Below are 15,655 nucleotides of genomic sequence, written 5' to 3' on the forward strand. Positions count from 1 at the left end.
CAAGATCTTATATTCATGCAATTGAATTTTATTAGGCAAAGCACTTAAATATTTCATGTTCATTCATTACTATAAATCTAAAATATCATGATCAAAATAGGATTTTTTGCATTATATTTTATTTGAAAAAAACATTAAAATTCAGATTCATTTTCTTAATCAGGGCACTTAAGTGTTTTATGTTTGTGGAAATTATATCAATCAATATAAAAACTAATTGTTTAAAATGGTTCACATGTAACTTTATAGGAAATTATGATAAAAAAGTAGGTACTACTTAAAAAAAAAATCATATTTAAAAATTCATCTGGGTATTTAAGAATGTATGATAAGGCATCAAGAAAACAGTTTTTTATATAGGTCAAACTCCATGCAGAGAAAGTGAAACACACTGCAGAGGAGCTTGGCTCCAAGCAGAGGGGCTGGAGGTGTTGTAAATTTGCTGCACTTTTCTTTGAATTTAAGCTTTATATTACAATTTCCTCAATGAACATTGTTGTGAATCTTGTTTGTTTGGTATTTAACAACTATTATCATAAGTTTTATTATAGATTACCCATTATTCGATGTAGATATGCTTCTGATGGTCATATTGACATCATAGCAGACAGCACATTCATTGAGATGGATTTACTTATACATTTAATATCATACACCATTTTTTGGAGTAGTTTAAGCTGATGTATATTCTAACTCAACAAAATTCATATCTCAATAATTACCATTTCCATTAAATTGACATTATGGGCAGGAAGAAGACTTCATGTAAATATGCTGGCAAATGTGTTGTCTCCAATGTAAACAAGCAGTGGATACTACTCACCTAAAAAAACTTGTTCTTCATCTGTATCGCTTGCACAGTTGGCTGCTGCTTGATACCATGTTATAGAAATAACCGATTTTAAGCCCCCCTTTTGCACAGTGGGATTTTGGTAGACTTTTTTCTGTTGATAACCATACCAAGTAGAAGTGAAAACCACTGAGAAACCTTTTGTTAGAATTTTTCAAGGGTAGTGTGGTGTGATGCGTATATTCCCCGATCTACAAAGGCGAATTACAGAAGATGAGAAAAGTGGCACCCTTTTGAATTTCAGAGAATTCATAAAAGGTAATATGCATTGAGCGAATGCAGCACTAACTGATCCCCATGTTTAATATACAGAAAGAAAAAAGCAGGGGATCAATCGATATACTAGTGTGTACATGCGACGTATTTGCACAAAGGACCCGTGGAGATCCGTGTTAGAATTGATCTTCAGTAACCCATGTTAGTCGCCCAAGAGACGACTAACGGGATCGTGTGGTCAGGCTCTCTAATTTGGTTGACACATGTCATCGTGTTCCAGTTGCGTAGATCGATGCTCATGCTGTTGATCACTGGATTGTCTGGTCCAGATTTGAATATTTACAGACCGCCGCCATAAAGCTGGAATATTGCTGAGTAGGGCGTAAAATTGAACTCACTCACTCACTGACACTCTCAAGGGCCAATACCCGAAAATGGGATCGGGTGTTCAACATGAGAGTAGGTTAATACTTCGGTGGAACCATCTCTTTGAGTACTCAACTGGCTGTTCTGGCGTCATATCGTACCCGCCGATTTTTTACAGACCGCCGCCATATAGCTGGAATATTGCTGAATGCAGCGTAATCCCTCACTGAATTGTTAGGTCCAGACTCGATTGTTTACAGACCGCGTAAAACTCACTCACTCACTCACTCACTCATTCAGGACCCACCCACCTACTCACTCACTCAATAAATATTTGCATAATTTCTGTGGACCATTTAATTTATGTGTGTCACTGTTATTGATTGCGCTTGTCACCAGTTTGAGTTACTTAATTTCATTAATTTATATTTTTATCAGCAAGCGAGGCTGTATATACAACGCTTGCGTCGCCTACCGGCTGTTGCCATTGTACTTTGTACGGCATCAAAAGTGCTGATTCCTGTACATGTATTACCTTAAAGAGCGGAATTCTAGAAATAGGGGATAAGAAACATTATACAGTTAGGTTTGACTCCATGCAAGAACCTGCCGGAGTAGGAATCATAGGCGGATCCAGAGGGTGTGTGTGTGTGTGTGTGTGTGTGTGTGTGTGTGTGTGTGTGTGTGTGTGTGTGTGTGTGTGTGTGTGTGTGTGTGTGTGTGTGTGTGTGTGTGTGTGTGTGTGTGTGTGTGTGTGTGTGTGTGCGCACCCCCCCTTTTGCCCTGAAAGTTTATTAAATGACCATTGAAACTCTCATGAAAATGAAGTGTGCACCCCTCCTTTGCTCAATAGTGTGCACCCCTCCTTTCTGAAAAAGCTGTATCCGCCCCTGGGAATGCATTTTAACCATTCACTTTGGTCCTTATCCGGTGGCGTCAATGTCTTCCATGATCCTGACAATCCTCATGGTCTTAGCACCCTAGGAAGACACTGGCTGGCTGGTCTCATGAAACATGCGAAGGCTCTGAGTGCGCTCTTCTGTCCGACCATCAACTGTTACGATCGCTTGCACAAACCCAATCTTCCTGGACCCATCTATTGGAGCACTGAAAAACGTTCTGCTTGCATTAAAGTCTAGTCTACGAAGTCTGAAACATATATAGAAAATCGCATTCCCAGCGGTATGAGCAACCCTTACATCACAATGGCGGCCACCATAGCAGCGGGGCTAGATGGCGTTGTGAAAATGCTGGAGTGCCCTGCTCCAGATAAAAAGTTTCTTACCAATGCTCTTCCTTACACTTTGTCAGAAGCTATAAGTGAACTTCAAGCAGACACAGACATTGTCAACAGTTTGGGAAAGGAATTCATAGATTGGTTTGTATGTACAATGAAGATGGACATTGAAAGTTCTTGCAGGGTTGCGCAGCTTAATCATAAATGAAGCCTGAGACAATGTGCTCAATTCCAGATTTGATCTGATTATGGTTGGTTTTGAAACAAAAACACTGTTCAAAGTAGCATTTTGAAATTCTCATTATGCTCATGAGAAAATTATTACGCAACTGTCTGACATGTAATAAAGTACTCATTTAGTTAGAATACAGAAACATTGTTAGTATTTAACAATGAAGTAATCGTTTCTTCTTTGTCTGTTGTTTAACGCCGCTCGTAGCAAGTATTCCAGCTAACTGACGGGCAAAAGTTAGTATAACGTTTTCAATTTGGTTTGGGGAAATTGAGCATGTCTAAATTCCAATGAAACATCCAAAGCAAACATTGTCAAAGTCACGAGAATATTGCAGAATGGTAGTGATGTCAGTAGATGTAGTCACGTGACCCCTAGCACGAGAAAAAGGTATAACATGTAATCTTTGAAAATCACGAACATGCACGTGCACCAGTCGGGTAGAAATGGGATGGATACACGCTGGCATATCACAGTAACTGAAAGCACATGCAAAAATGCCGAAGCTGACACAAATTCAGCGAGAGCGAGCCATTGGAATGCGCGATATGGGAGCTACCCAAGCTCATCTTGCCAGAACGTTCGGCTGTACCCCAGCAACAATCTCCAGGCTGTTCACACGTTACCGGAATACTGGTAGCACTCAAGACAGGCCGAGAAGTGGACGGCTCCGGGTCACTACACCCATAGAAGACCGCTACATCCGGACTATCCATCTCCGGAACAGGTTCGTGACGGCAACGTCGACGGCGGCTACGGCACTCGGGCATCGTATCAGTCGTCGCACAGTGACCCGAAGATTGAGATTAGCTGGTATAAGGGCTTACCGGCCTTTCCGCGGAATGGTCCTGACCCTCAGACATCGCCAAAACAGACAGCGGTGGGCAAGGCAAGTATACAGGTGGCAAGTCCGAGATTGGCGACGTGTTCTCTTTTCCGATGAAAGCCGTTTCACCCTTTACAAGTGTGATGGCAAAGAACGGGTATATCGTCGACGAGGGGAACGTTTAGCAAGGCCATGCATCAGAGAAGTTCATCCATTCGGTGGGGGTGGAGTCATGGTTTGGGGCGGTATCTGTGGAGACCAGAAGACCCGTCTGGTTGTAGTGCAATCTCAATGCACGGGGGTACATCGGACAGATCCTACAGCCAGTTGTGGTACCCTTCCTACAGAATCAACCCCGGGGTGTACTCCTACAACATGATAACGCGAGACCTCACACTGCCAGAGAGACTCGCTACTTTCTGCAACAGAACAATGTTGACGTCCTGCCCTGGCCAGCGTGCTCACCGGATATGAACCCGATCGAGCACCTCTGGGATCATCTGGACAGGAAGATCAGAGGTCGGCAACAAGTTCCACAGAACAGGCAACAGCTAGAGCAAGCACTCAGAGAGGAATGGAACCGCATTCCCAATGACGTCATTCGACGTTTGACGACGTCAATGAGGAGACGTGTGAGGGCATGCATTGACGCAGCAGGGGGTCACACACGATACTGATGTGCACAAGATCCTGTATTCAAGGAATGCCCCTGCTACTGACTCATAAACTCAGATTGTGATAATCGATTTATGCAAAATTCCACCCCTTGCGTGTTTACTTGACAGCGGCTCACAAACTCCTTGAATGAAATTGTTGATTTTTTGTGATTTACAGCTCAAGTGTTTTTTTATTATGATGCATTAAATATTTTTGGGAAATTTCGGTGTATGTCTTTGTTACAGGACGTTCAAAACGTCATATACTAACTTTTGCCCGTCAGTTTATATGACATAATGGAGGTCTGTACATAATGGACACTGGACACACTATCTTAGTGATTTGTTTTTAGTGTAAATATATGATATTCGGGTGCCACTTTTCTCTAATACGTTCAGTTATTAGCACCGTTATGACATGCATTCGCCAAGATGACAAATCGATAAACACAACTGCTGTGTAGAAACGATTTCTTATACATTTACAAATGCATACAGAAAATATATTCGATATCAGATCATATTCTTATAGACCGGGATACATTTATCATAAACTCTTCAAAAAAGAAAAAAAGAAACGCGCAGGCCCAAAAATAGGAAATATATTACACATATTTAAGTGTACATAAGTCGATTAATGTTGAACATAGAAAAATATGTATTGTTGTCATTGTCAGCATTAATTCAGTTCACTCACTGCACACCGCGTTGGAAGGTACTGCACAAGTCGTGCACAAGAACCCTCCACCAAATCTGTCCACCTGTCGAACGCAGTTCGGCGCAAAAGTTTGTGTCGACATCGATAGACACGTTCTCTCCCTTTCCGTCGTTGCAGGAGGAAACGAGATTCATCGCTGAACCAAACGCGTCGCCAGTACCACAGCTTCCATGCCTGTACCCTGTTGCACCATTAGACACGTCATTGTAGGTGTAGTCGTTTCAGGACAGGACGTTTGGTAGATATACTCGAAACCCACTTCTATCGGACGATTTCTGATGGTTTGGTCTGAAATTCCTCGAAGACCAGGCACCTGTCCTGCAGTGTCTGTTGCTGTAGCAACTCGGTGACGTCGGTGAAACACCTGGATGAATCGGTCCTGAGCAAGAGTGTTTACTCTTGGTTTTCCACTTCTGGGAAGATCTTGGGTCGAATTGAAGCGGGTATATCGATGCCATGATATGGTGCTGTGGTGGACGTTGAAGTGTATTGCAACGACAGACTGGGACTCCCCTGCTTCCAAACGTCCAATGGAGATATTTCAGGCACGCAGCATTCAATGTTGGCATTTTTGATCTTCGTACTGAAATGATGAATTTGGCTTGGCCCTTTTATGGCCGATGTCTCTACTCATGTTTCGGACATATTGTACGTGCATCGTTTCATGTATCCTTTTAGTTATTTTGTTTGTCAGAATTGTTATGACAAACGTTTACAAACACATTTTGGGATGCGTCTGCGCGATACACAACAAGCACGACGTGATTAACGGGATTCAAACATATGATTGTCTTCATGACGATTGCTGTCAAAATATATCGAAATAAACTGCTGAAAAGGCCGGTGCATTTCTTTTTATGAAGAGTGTACATGGATATAGAACGTCAGTACAATACCCAGTCTTGACTATCATCAGAAGCGAACTCCGTTTCGTGTAAAGGGAAAAATAGCTGTGAAAGTTATGTGAACGGATTCCTGAAAATCAGTGATGACACCAGGTGTTTGTGAAGAAACATAGATGAAACGTACAGTCATGACACTATTCTTACACTGACAATGCCATGGGAAGACGACCGTGATACGGTGGGGCGCAGAAAACACAGCTTCCTCCTCGACGGCAATACTGAGCATGAAAGATATCTCCTTCATAACGAAAGATTCCTTTGCCCATTTCTTACAAGGTTTGATTGTGGAATTACCATTGAATGGATTCTACAGTGCCCAAACCAAGGACAAACACATTCCGTTTGGTTTAATGTCTATTTATTTCAGCTCACAGGAATCTGCCATTGTTGAAACCAAGTTTGTCTATAGCCTTGATTATTCCATGATCAATTCTGTAGTTTCATAACTGACTACAAATGGTAACAAAGCAGGCATATTTCCCCTGAACATTTAATTGTCAAGTGGTACATATGCATGAAGAAACACGTCTAAGTTTAATTAAGGAACACGTATAAATCCCAACATGTGACAAAAGTACTGTCGGAAATAGTAAAAAAAACTGTTTTTAGGCTGTTACTCTGTATTGTTACACAATTGAAAACCTACTCCAAACAATAGATCAGACTATAGATGGCAATAAGGTCGCTCAGCCAGGTATGACGACGGACCGTCGACTCACCTGGCATAAAATGCATGTACTGCCAACAGGCACAAGGGGTCATCTCAAAGATATTTTATGCTTTTACATATGTGCTGAATATGTCTCATCTATTGATTAACATCTTACGTGTCTTTCTTTCATAAAGTTTATGTTGAGATATGTGAAAGAGTATGATACCCACAGAAAAGCTTAAATCAGCCATCCTATTAAATGACTCAAAATATATAGGTGTCATGACCACCCGAAGATCGACAGGACTGGATATCATTTATAATTTGTTATGACATGTCGTTTACCGCCCCAGTTTAATTCCCCTGAAGGATTATCTTATCTTAGCTGATATCTCTATCCTCCAGCACAACCCCAACCACAGTCTGCGTCACCCGTCCTGGTTTTTCTTTTGAGACGACCCCCTCCTACCTGTTTCTTTCTATAGTGATAGTGAGACTCCATGGTAGCTACATCCTTAATACTTTCAGCATAAAGTTAGTATTTTTTACGCCAGCTATCGTTTATAATGAAGGTAAGTTTCATTTCAGAAAGGGCATTTACAAAGTGTCTTTTGTATCATTGCACACTAATTTGCATAAAGCCATGGTCTGTTTCAAATAAGGCGCTTTGGGCTTAGAAACCAATGTTGCTTGTTGTTTAACGCCGCACTCAGCAATATACCAAATGTATGGAGAAGGTCAGTACAAATCAAATCTAGACCAGACAATTCATTGATCAACAGCATGAGCATGGGATACGATGATATGTATCAACCAAATTTTCGAACCTGACCACCCGACCCAGATAGTCGCCTCTTACTAGAAGCATGGGTTGCTGAAGACCAGTTCTAACCTGGATCTTCGCAGGTTCTGTGAACCAATTTACTAATCAAAACTATTGTGTAGTGAAGGTCAGGGTACACTTTCACAAGGTATTTAGCATTTTTTTCAGCTATATCATTTGCACATGGCAACCCATGGCCAGTCCTTAATATTATGGTATGACCAGTCCTTGATATTACGGTATGGCCAGTCCTTGATAACCCCAAGCCCCGTCGGAATACGCAATAATCAAAATCATCGGGCTGATAACTGCCAGTAACTTGGATGTAATTCACTTTCATCATGAACAGCGTTATACAGAGGATGTTGACATGATATGTTATTAGTTATCAACTGGTCACGAAGGGTATACCTTGTATACCTTGTGAAGTCTGTGATGGCGCGAGCCTATGATGTCGGAATTCGTTCAAAGTGCACATCTCACCAAATACCCCGTGACCTGTTGACAGCCAGAATATTTTCGCTTGTTCATGTTATAATCTGTTCGACTATGTCGCCAGCGAACCGCTTCATGAACATCTTGATGTCCAGCACAGGTCATAAACACATGGATAGGTGGCACCGTTGCCTTCCAGTAGGATATAGTCTGGTAAGTTCTCCGAACTGCCTTGTAATCATATTACAGTATTTGAAATCTATACCGTATCTCTCAGCACCGTGCATCTTAGAAACAAAATTACCATTCGGTAACCAGCCAGAAAAAAGGTCAGATAAATGTATCTTAAAAGATTCATCAGATGGTTGATGCAGTGTATATAATGAGCCATGAAGGCTAATAATGATAAATGTCATTTGGCAGCAGACGATGACGTTCGTGAAGTATCAGTTTCCTTGCAAGGTTATTTGCTCTTGTCAGCGACAGCTCGTAAAACGTTTAACCTCGCTCAGTTGTGGACCGTCCAAACACCGTCCCAGCCCTTGACCTTCGTTCCCTCTGATACTGAAAACTGTATAGAGGATGACTACACGTGCACGGTTTAAAAGGATTCTAGCGGGCCTGTGACAAGGACGATTCGATACATGTGGTTTATTTACTCATCCAGTCCAGACGGGATATCTATCGGAAATCTTGGAGTTTTCAGATTTCTTCAAACACACTTTCCTGTATTCAGGGACAGAGGACGGATCTGTCTCACTCAAAACTTTTGACTGTAAAAATCATGAGATTAGTAAGTGCACTGAAATTCTCTAATTGATGCATTGTACAACCCTTTATGATTGTAAACCTAATCCTGTTCGTTGCTAACTTGTTAATTATCTATTTACATCCTGATACCTGGGCTTACCTTCGCGTCTCAATTTTGCACTCATCATCGGACAGAAACATTATATAATTCATCAGCCAATGCATTATGACATAGAGGTACGTGTGTAGTTTTGATTGGTAGAAAATAAAAAAATATCACGTATCAGGTAATTCCGGAATCCAAGTTGAATTCATCCAACGGATGAAACAACGGAAAATGATACAACGGACGATTTCTTAGCCTCCACACAAGGATTAGTGTAAAACGGAAATCGCCTATCTATCTATCTATCGTATTTATAGATTAAGCGAGAAAGAAAGCAGACTACAGCCCCCACCCCTTACATTAGTGAGTGAGTGAGTTTAGTTTTACGCCGCACTAAGCAATATTCCAGCTAAATTGCGGCGGTCTGTAAATAATCGAGTCTTGACCAGACAATCCAGGGATCAGCAGCATGAATATCGATCTACGCAACTGGGATACGATAACATGCGTCAACCCAGTCAGCGAACCTGACCACCCGATCCCGTTAGTCGCCTCTTACGACAAGCATGGTCCCTGGATTACTGAAGATCAATTCTAACCAGGACCTTCACGGGTATCCCTTACATTAAGGCGCCACAGGAAATAGTAATAGCTTCATATTGTTAGTCCCAAGAGGTTTAAGAACAGAAACTTGAAGAAAGTATCGTTAACGTTGAATTGATGCAATTACCTGTTCTTACATCGAATGTCCTCATGTCCACTAAGGTAATTTGCTAATGCTAGAGTGAATACGGGTGGCCCAAAGGTTGTCCAAAAAAGGCTACACAATTTGCTCTTGGGCGTCCTGTAAAGCTGTCCGCAGACAAGACCGGCATGGCTCTAAGCCGTGTGAATCAGACTCATTACACTGCCCTACTCGCAGAATTAACCCTTTCACATATCATGCTATAGAAACTCTTTCTTTAATTAAGAGTGTATGTCATATTTTAATAGAAAAAGATACATCGGAACGTTTGTGTAATATATCTATTAATAATAATAAACTCTATTTAACATGTATATGATTAGATTTGGGCTTTCATAAAATTTCGATAAAGTGATCGTCACTTAAGGTAACTTGTCCGAAGAGCGGAATTATTTATTGACTTAATTATTTCTTGACTGCCTATGACTTACAAATGTACATGAAACTAAGTTGATTTTTTCTATTTAATGCTCATTTTAATTTCATGCTTAGTCAGATATGTATTTGTATCTCGAACACCTGTTGAGCATTTATACTTCGGGAAAACGAGTCATTTGACTGACGGACCATATAACATTAGCCAGGTCACGCATGAGACGACAGATGAAACTGATAACATGGAGGAATAATGATCTTGTTGTTCATGCTAATTATATACCTTATCTGTTGGTGGTTGGGAATTGTTCAACAATATGGGGGTAAGGCAATCAGAACTTACCACAGGATCGGACACATTGTACCTGCTCAAACTCCGCAGTGTGAGTGTTTTCAAAATTATATACCTTCTCTACTAATATTGAATGTTTTCTGAGAAAAGAATATTCGGAAGTCATATTTTGCACTAACTCCTGTTCCAAACGTTTATGGAAGACATGTGGACGAAATATCCGAAATGGACAAAGGTGGCAAAAATGTCCACAGTGGCAATAATGATGTCAGGTGTAATTCTGTATTTGGACCTTATTTTCACCTGCCTCTTCAGGTAAACAGTTATACAGTAAACAGTAAACAGTAAACAGGTGATAGCTTTTGAATGTCCTTGTGTCGGGAGCTACCGGTGGGAGCATGAAACACTCGCCATTGAACAAACACCTGGTGTCCTAATTATTTGCAAGTTATTCATAAACGCGTACTTACGAAGTGTTTGGAATCGTGAATGGTTCTCTGTGTTCAGGAGAGACTTGTGTACGTTATGGTATTTTTAACTCACCCTTCTCTTCTGTGTATTCATTTCTATCATACTACTGCAAACAACACATTTCACGCCACATGCTGATTCCCGTCCTCGTGGCTCTGAGGCCTTCATCACATTTGGGATTTTCCCCCTCGTAAACTGACATAGTAATAGTAATAGTAATAATCCGCTTATATATATATATGGCGCTCATATCCAGGCACATTGCCTTGCAAACACGTCCAAGTCTGAAAGACATATGATTGATATGTGTAACGTACTGCACCACCAGGGTACGAAAATATGTAATCAATAAGATCGCCATGCATGTTCCATTTAGACGCTTCTACCAAAGGCATAAATTACTTGGGACCAACTATAAACCAGATTGATGTTTTAGTTGTTTTTTAAAATCACAACGAAATTGCATTGGAAGGCGTTCTAGGGCACAGGGACATTTAAAACTCTATCTACGCGGAGTCAGTTACAATTACATGTACACAAATTCTGTTCTTCCATCCCGTTTTAAATATGCCCCGTTATTCATGCATTTGCTTCCAGTTTATTCCCGAAACCGGTAAATTATGAATGCTTTGATGCATTTTGATTTTCCCATGTATCATCACTTTGTGACTCAAAAGACATGCTGATGTTAGGTCGGAATTCTACATAGAGATTTCTATAGTACGATCAACTCTACTTTTAGCAGAGATTTCTTATGAATATGGAAAGGGTTTTGTCGCTTCTATCTTTTATGCTCATGGAAAGGTTTTGTCGCTTATTTAACATCATTATATGAAATTTGCAGGATACACACATGAACATTCATGCATCTGAGTGAAGCCCACTAGAAAAAACCCAAACTATTACAGAAACGTCCTGAACTCAAAGATGTCTGATCACATCAACAAGTACGACTATGTCCGCTTCTCTGTGGCTGATATGCACGGAAGATTACGAGGAAGAGTTGTTCCTGCAAGACATGTGAAGATAACCTTGGAGACAGGTGTCAATTGCAACCTTTACGCAGGTAATGCAAATTATATAAAGAACTCTTTGATAAATGGAAAGCACGTATGTTTATATTTTACATTTGGCGCTTTATAGGAAACGCTTATATATACATGGTCAAAAGTATCGCAACACCTATGATTTAAAACCCCATATAGCCATTTATATTCATAGCATAATCATGTTTCTTTGTATGATTATTTTTTAAAAATGTTTTTATTACCCAGCAGATGTTTGTTTACATGACATATAATTATAAGTAGATGTTCACATATACATAGGTGTACATAAATAGATGATAAATACATGCTTGACTATATCTGGTAGGCGTAGGGCCTAAGTCAAAATTACGTTATCCATTATTTCTCTCCAGATGTTACACGTGCATAAGTAGGCATAAGTGCATAGTACATAAATGATAATTACAGGTTTGACTATATCTGATAGACGTAGGGCCTAAGTCGTTATTACATTATCCATTATTTCTCTGCAGATGCTACATAGTACATGGATGATAGGTACATAGTACGTGGATGATAATTACAGGTTTGACTGTATCTGATTGGGGTAGGGCCATTATTTCTCTGCAGATGCTGCATATACATAAATAGGCATAGGTACATAGTGTTATTTCGTATAGTATATGAAATACAGCATATGTAGGTATGACTGCATCTTTTAACATGCAAGGTACAGGTCATTTTTACATTACCCATTATTTCCCAACAGATGTTTACATGTACATAGGTATACTTAGTATTGTTGTGTATGAAAAACGGCTACTGCCGGTTTGACTGTTTCTAATTGTCTGCAAGGCATAAGTAAATTTTACATTTAAGTGTACTCTTTTGAGTTTACAATTGAATATTGAACTAAAAGTCTAAAAATAATGTGTGGAAAGAGGACCAAAATGGGAAAAATTTGGACTGATTGTTATTTGTAAATATATGATATTTTGACCCTTCGATCGTACCATAATTGATTTTAGATATCCATACGCTACCATCATAGGCAAGCATGATGTGCAATACGTGTACTCATCATTAAGAACTTATCAAGTTTCTTGTGACTTGGAAAATCAATTGATTTCGTTGTTGATCAGCATGCATAGGGCCTCGTCAACTATTTGCGATTCCAAATAAAAAGTCTGAAATCGCCTATGATCGATGGCCATCCTCTGAACATCTTGTGACTATCAGACAGAATCTGAATGGACAACTGTACATCACCGAACCTAGACAGGGGTTGTTGTACCACATTTTGATGACTACCCTTTGAACACAAGGCTAGTCTTCATAGACAACAATGCTAGGCCACATTGTGCACGTGCCAGTGGTGATTCCCTAAGCCAAGAGGAGACCACTAGGAGACCAGATTTCAATCCCATAGAGCATGTTTCGCACATTATGGGTCGCAGAATCCAGTAAAAAATCTTGATATATTTGATCAAGTCCTCAATCAAAAATGGAACGCAATAAACAACATCAAATGTAACGTACAGTCAAGGCCATTGCTAATATTCTAGTTGGCGGTGACAAGATCAGATATTGATATTGTACTTGACTGGTTATTGATACGTGCGTGATTTTTATGGATCTTATGTCAGAATCTTGTAAAGGATAGCATTTGTAAAAGCCATAAGGCCATAGTTATCAGCAATTTCTGAAATGTTTGCTCCTCTGATTAAGATACAGTTTTCCGTTTTTTGCGTTTAGATTTGCCATTTATTTTTTCCTTGAGTGTCAGTTTATGCAGATAGTAAACTGAGGTTTGCACAAGTTCCTTTGTTATGTGTAATGGCACTAAATAATACTATGAAATATATGGGATGTTGCGATACGTTTAACCATGTGTCTTCATTTTAGCACAATTTATGGTGCCTATTTGTTAAGAATATAGCTCATATAGCAGTTGTCAATGAATAACCATGCAAAGATATAGAATACAATATGGGCTATTAGAAATGAAGAATGAACTTGCTGGAACGAATAACGTTCTTTTTTCAAACAGGTTTTTTCAACGACACTCTTAATAAGAGAAATTCAATTATGCCACTTAAAGTCTGAAAAGCTCCTAATATATTTCAAACATTATTGTAGAAAATATGGGGACCTGTGAAGGAATCCCATTGGTTGAAAGAGGCAAATCAAGAAATACACAATGCTTATCTGCTAAATATGTTTCACTGATGATTGTTCCTGTTCAACTGTGTATTTTAGGTTTCCTAGCTTTTGGCCTGCACAACGAAGCGACTTATCCATCAGACAAAATGGAAAATTCAAGAGTGCCGAAGGCCTATGCACGCCCGGATCTGGATACACTGTACAATGTCTCTTGGTCAGGGCAGGATGATATCATGGTGGCCGAAATAATATGTGAGAGTTACTGGCTGAATGATGGATCGGCACAACTTGCATGTCCTCGATATGTTGCCAGACAACAGTTAGAGAAACTGACCAATTTGGGATTTAGCCTCTTTTCTGGATACGAAATTGAATTCACACTGACACAAACTGGCAAAGCATATCCTCATGAACCAGGTTATATGCGTCAAAGATTAGTCAGCAAACATGACAGCTTAATATTTTACCTCGAAAAACATATGCACCAAGCAGGTGTTGACATCGGAACTTTCCATTCTGAGGGCGATCCTGGGTTGTTCGAGATTCTAATCAAATCCTCGTGTGGCATTGAAAGTGCTGATTCGTGTATTATCTTCAAAAATGGAATTCTAGAAATGGGGGATAAGAAAGATTATTCAGTTAATTTCACCTCTATGCAGGAATCTGGCGCAGTAGGAATGCATTTTAACCATTCACTTTGGTCCTTATCCGATGGCATCAATGTTTTCCATGATCCTGACAATCCTCATGGTCTTAGCACCTTAGGAAAACACTGGTTGGCTGGTCTCATGAAACATGCGAAGGCTCTGAGTGCGTTCTTCTGCCCGACCATCAATTGTTACGATCGCTTGCACAGACCCAATCTTCCTGGACTCATCTACTGGAGCACTGATAAACGTTCTGCGTGTTTGAAATTGAAGTCTTCAGAAAGGGGTACTTACCTGGAAAATCGTATTCCCAGTGGTATGACAAACCCCTACCTCACCATGGCCGCCACCATAGCTGCAGGCCTTGACGGAGTTGTGAAGAAGCTGGATTGTCCACCCTCGGATACCTTCTCTTCTTCTGATGCTCTTCCCCCCACCCTTTCAGAGGCTATAAATGATCTTCTGGCGGACAAGGATATAGTCTACAGTTTGGGAAAAGAATTTATTGACTGGTTTGTTTGTACCATAAAGACTGACATTAATGCTGCTACTGAAATGGTATGCTCGGGAATCAAATGATATGTCCTGTTTTGGGGTATGGATAACTTGGTACTGATTTTGAACAGAGAAACACCAGGGTAAAAACACCACAATTTGGCGTTTAGCTAGCCGTAGGCTCTGATTGGTCATCGTATCAAAGACACTGTAACTGATTTTTCGTCACCGCATTAGTCACTCCGTCACAACTGTAGTCCTTCCGTCATAGCTTTAGTCACCTTGGTTTCATATGTCCTTTCTTAACTAGAAACATACAGTGTGGGTAACTGCCTACATACATGTTGTGCATATATCCTAATTCTCTCCTCGTACTCAGCCCAATTTATAGCCAAATAAATAACTTTTCTCTTCTTGGTGTTTTCATTTTGGACTGCATGGGTACTCAACTGACGTTTATAACCTATTTCTGAAACTATTAGTTGACTAACAGTGGTATTGTAGTCAGTGTACACCTTATATACTGATGACTTTGTATGGTATATCTGAGTGGGTGAGTGAGTTTAGGTTTAGGCCGCACTCCACAATATCCCCGCTATATGGCGGCGGTATGTAAATACTCGATTCTGGACCAGACAATCCAGTGGTCAACAGCATTGGCATCGATCTGTACCCAGTCGTGGATGAA

The 15,655-nt window shown here is 40.2% G+C and overlaps 1 protein-coding gene across 1 annotated transcript; it reads left to right on the plus strand.

Moving 5' to 3' along the window:
* Positions 1–11,582: 11,582 nt before the first annotated feature.
* On the plus strand, positions 11,583–15,051 carry LOC124291765 (lengsin-like). The gene is made up of 2 exons (XM_046728837.1): positions 11,583–11,721; positions 13,922–15,051. The coding sequence occupies exons 1-2, from the start codon at positions 11,583–11,585 to the stop codon at positions 15,049–15,051; spliced, it is 1,269 nt and encodes a 422-aa protein (XP_046584793.1).
* The last annotated feature ends 604 nt before the right edge of the window (positions 15,052–15,655 follow it).

This window comes from Haliotis rubra, unplaced genomic scaffold (genome assembly GCF_003918875.1).
Source record: "Haliotis rubra isolate DU_JTF1 unplaced genomic scaffold, ASM391887v1 Scf5, whole genome shotgun sequence".
Taxonomy (NCBI): Eukaryota; Metazoa; Mollusca; class Gastropoda; order Lepetellida; family Haliotidae; genus Haliotis; species Haliotis rubra.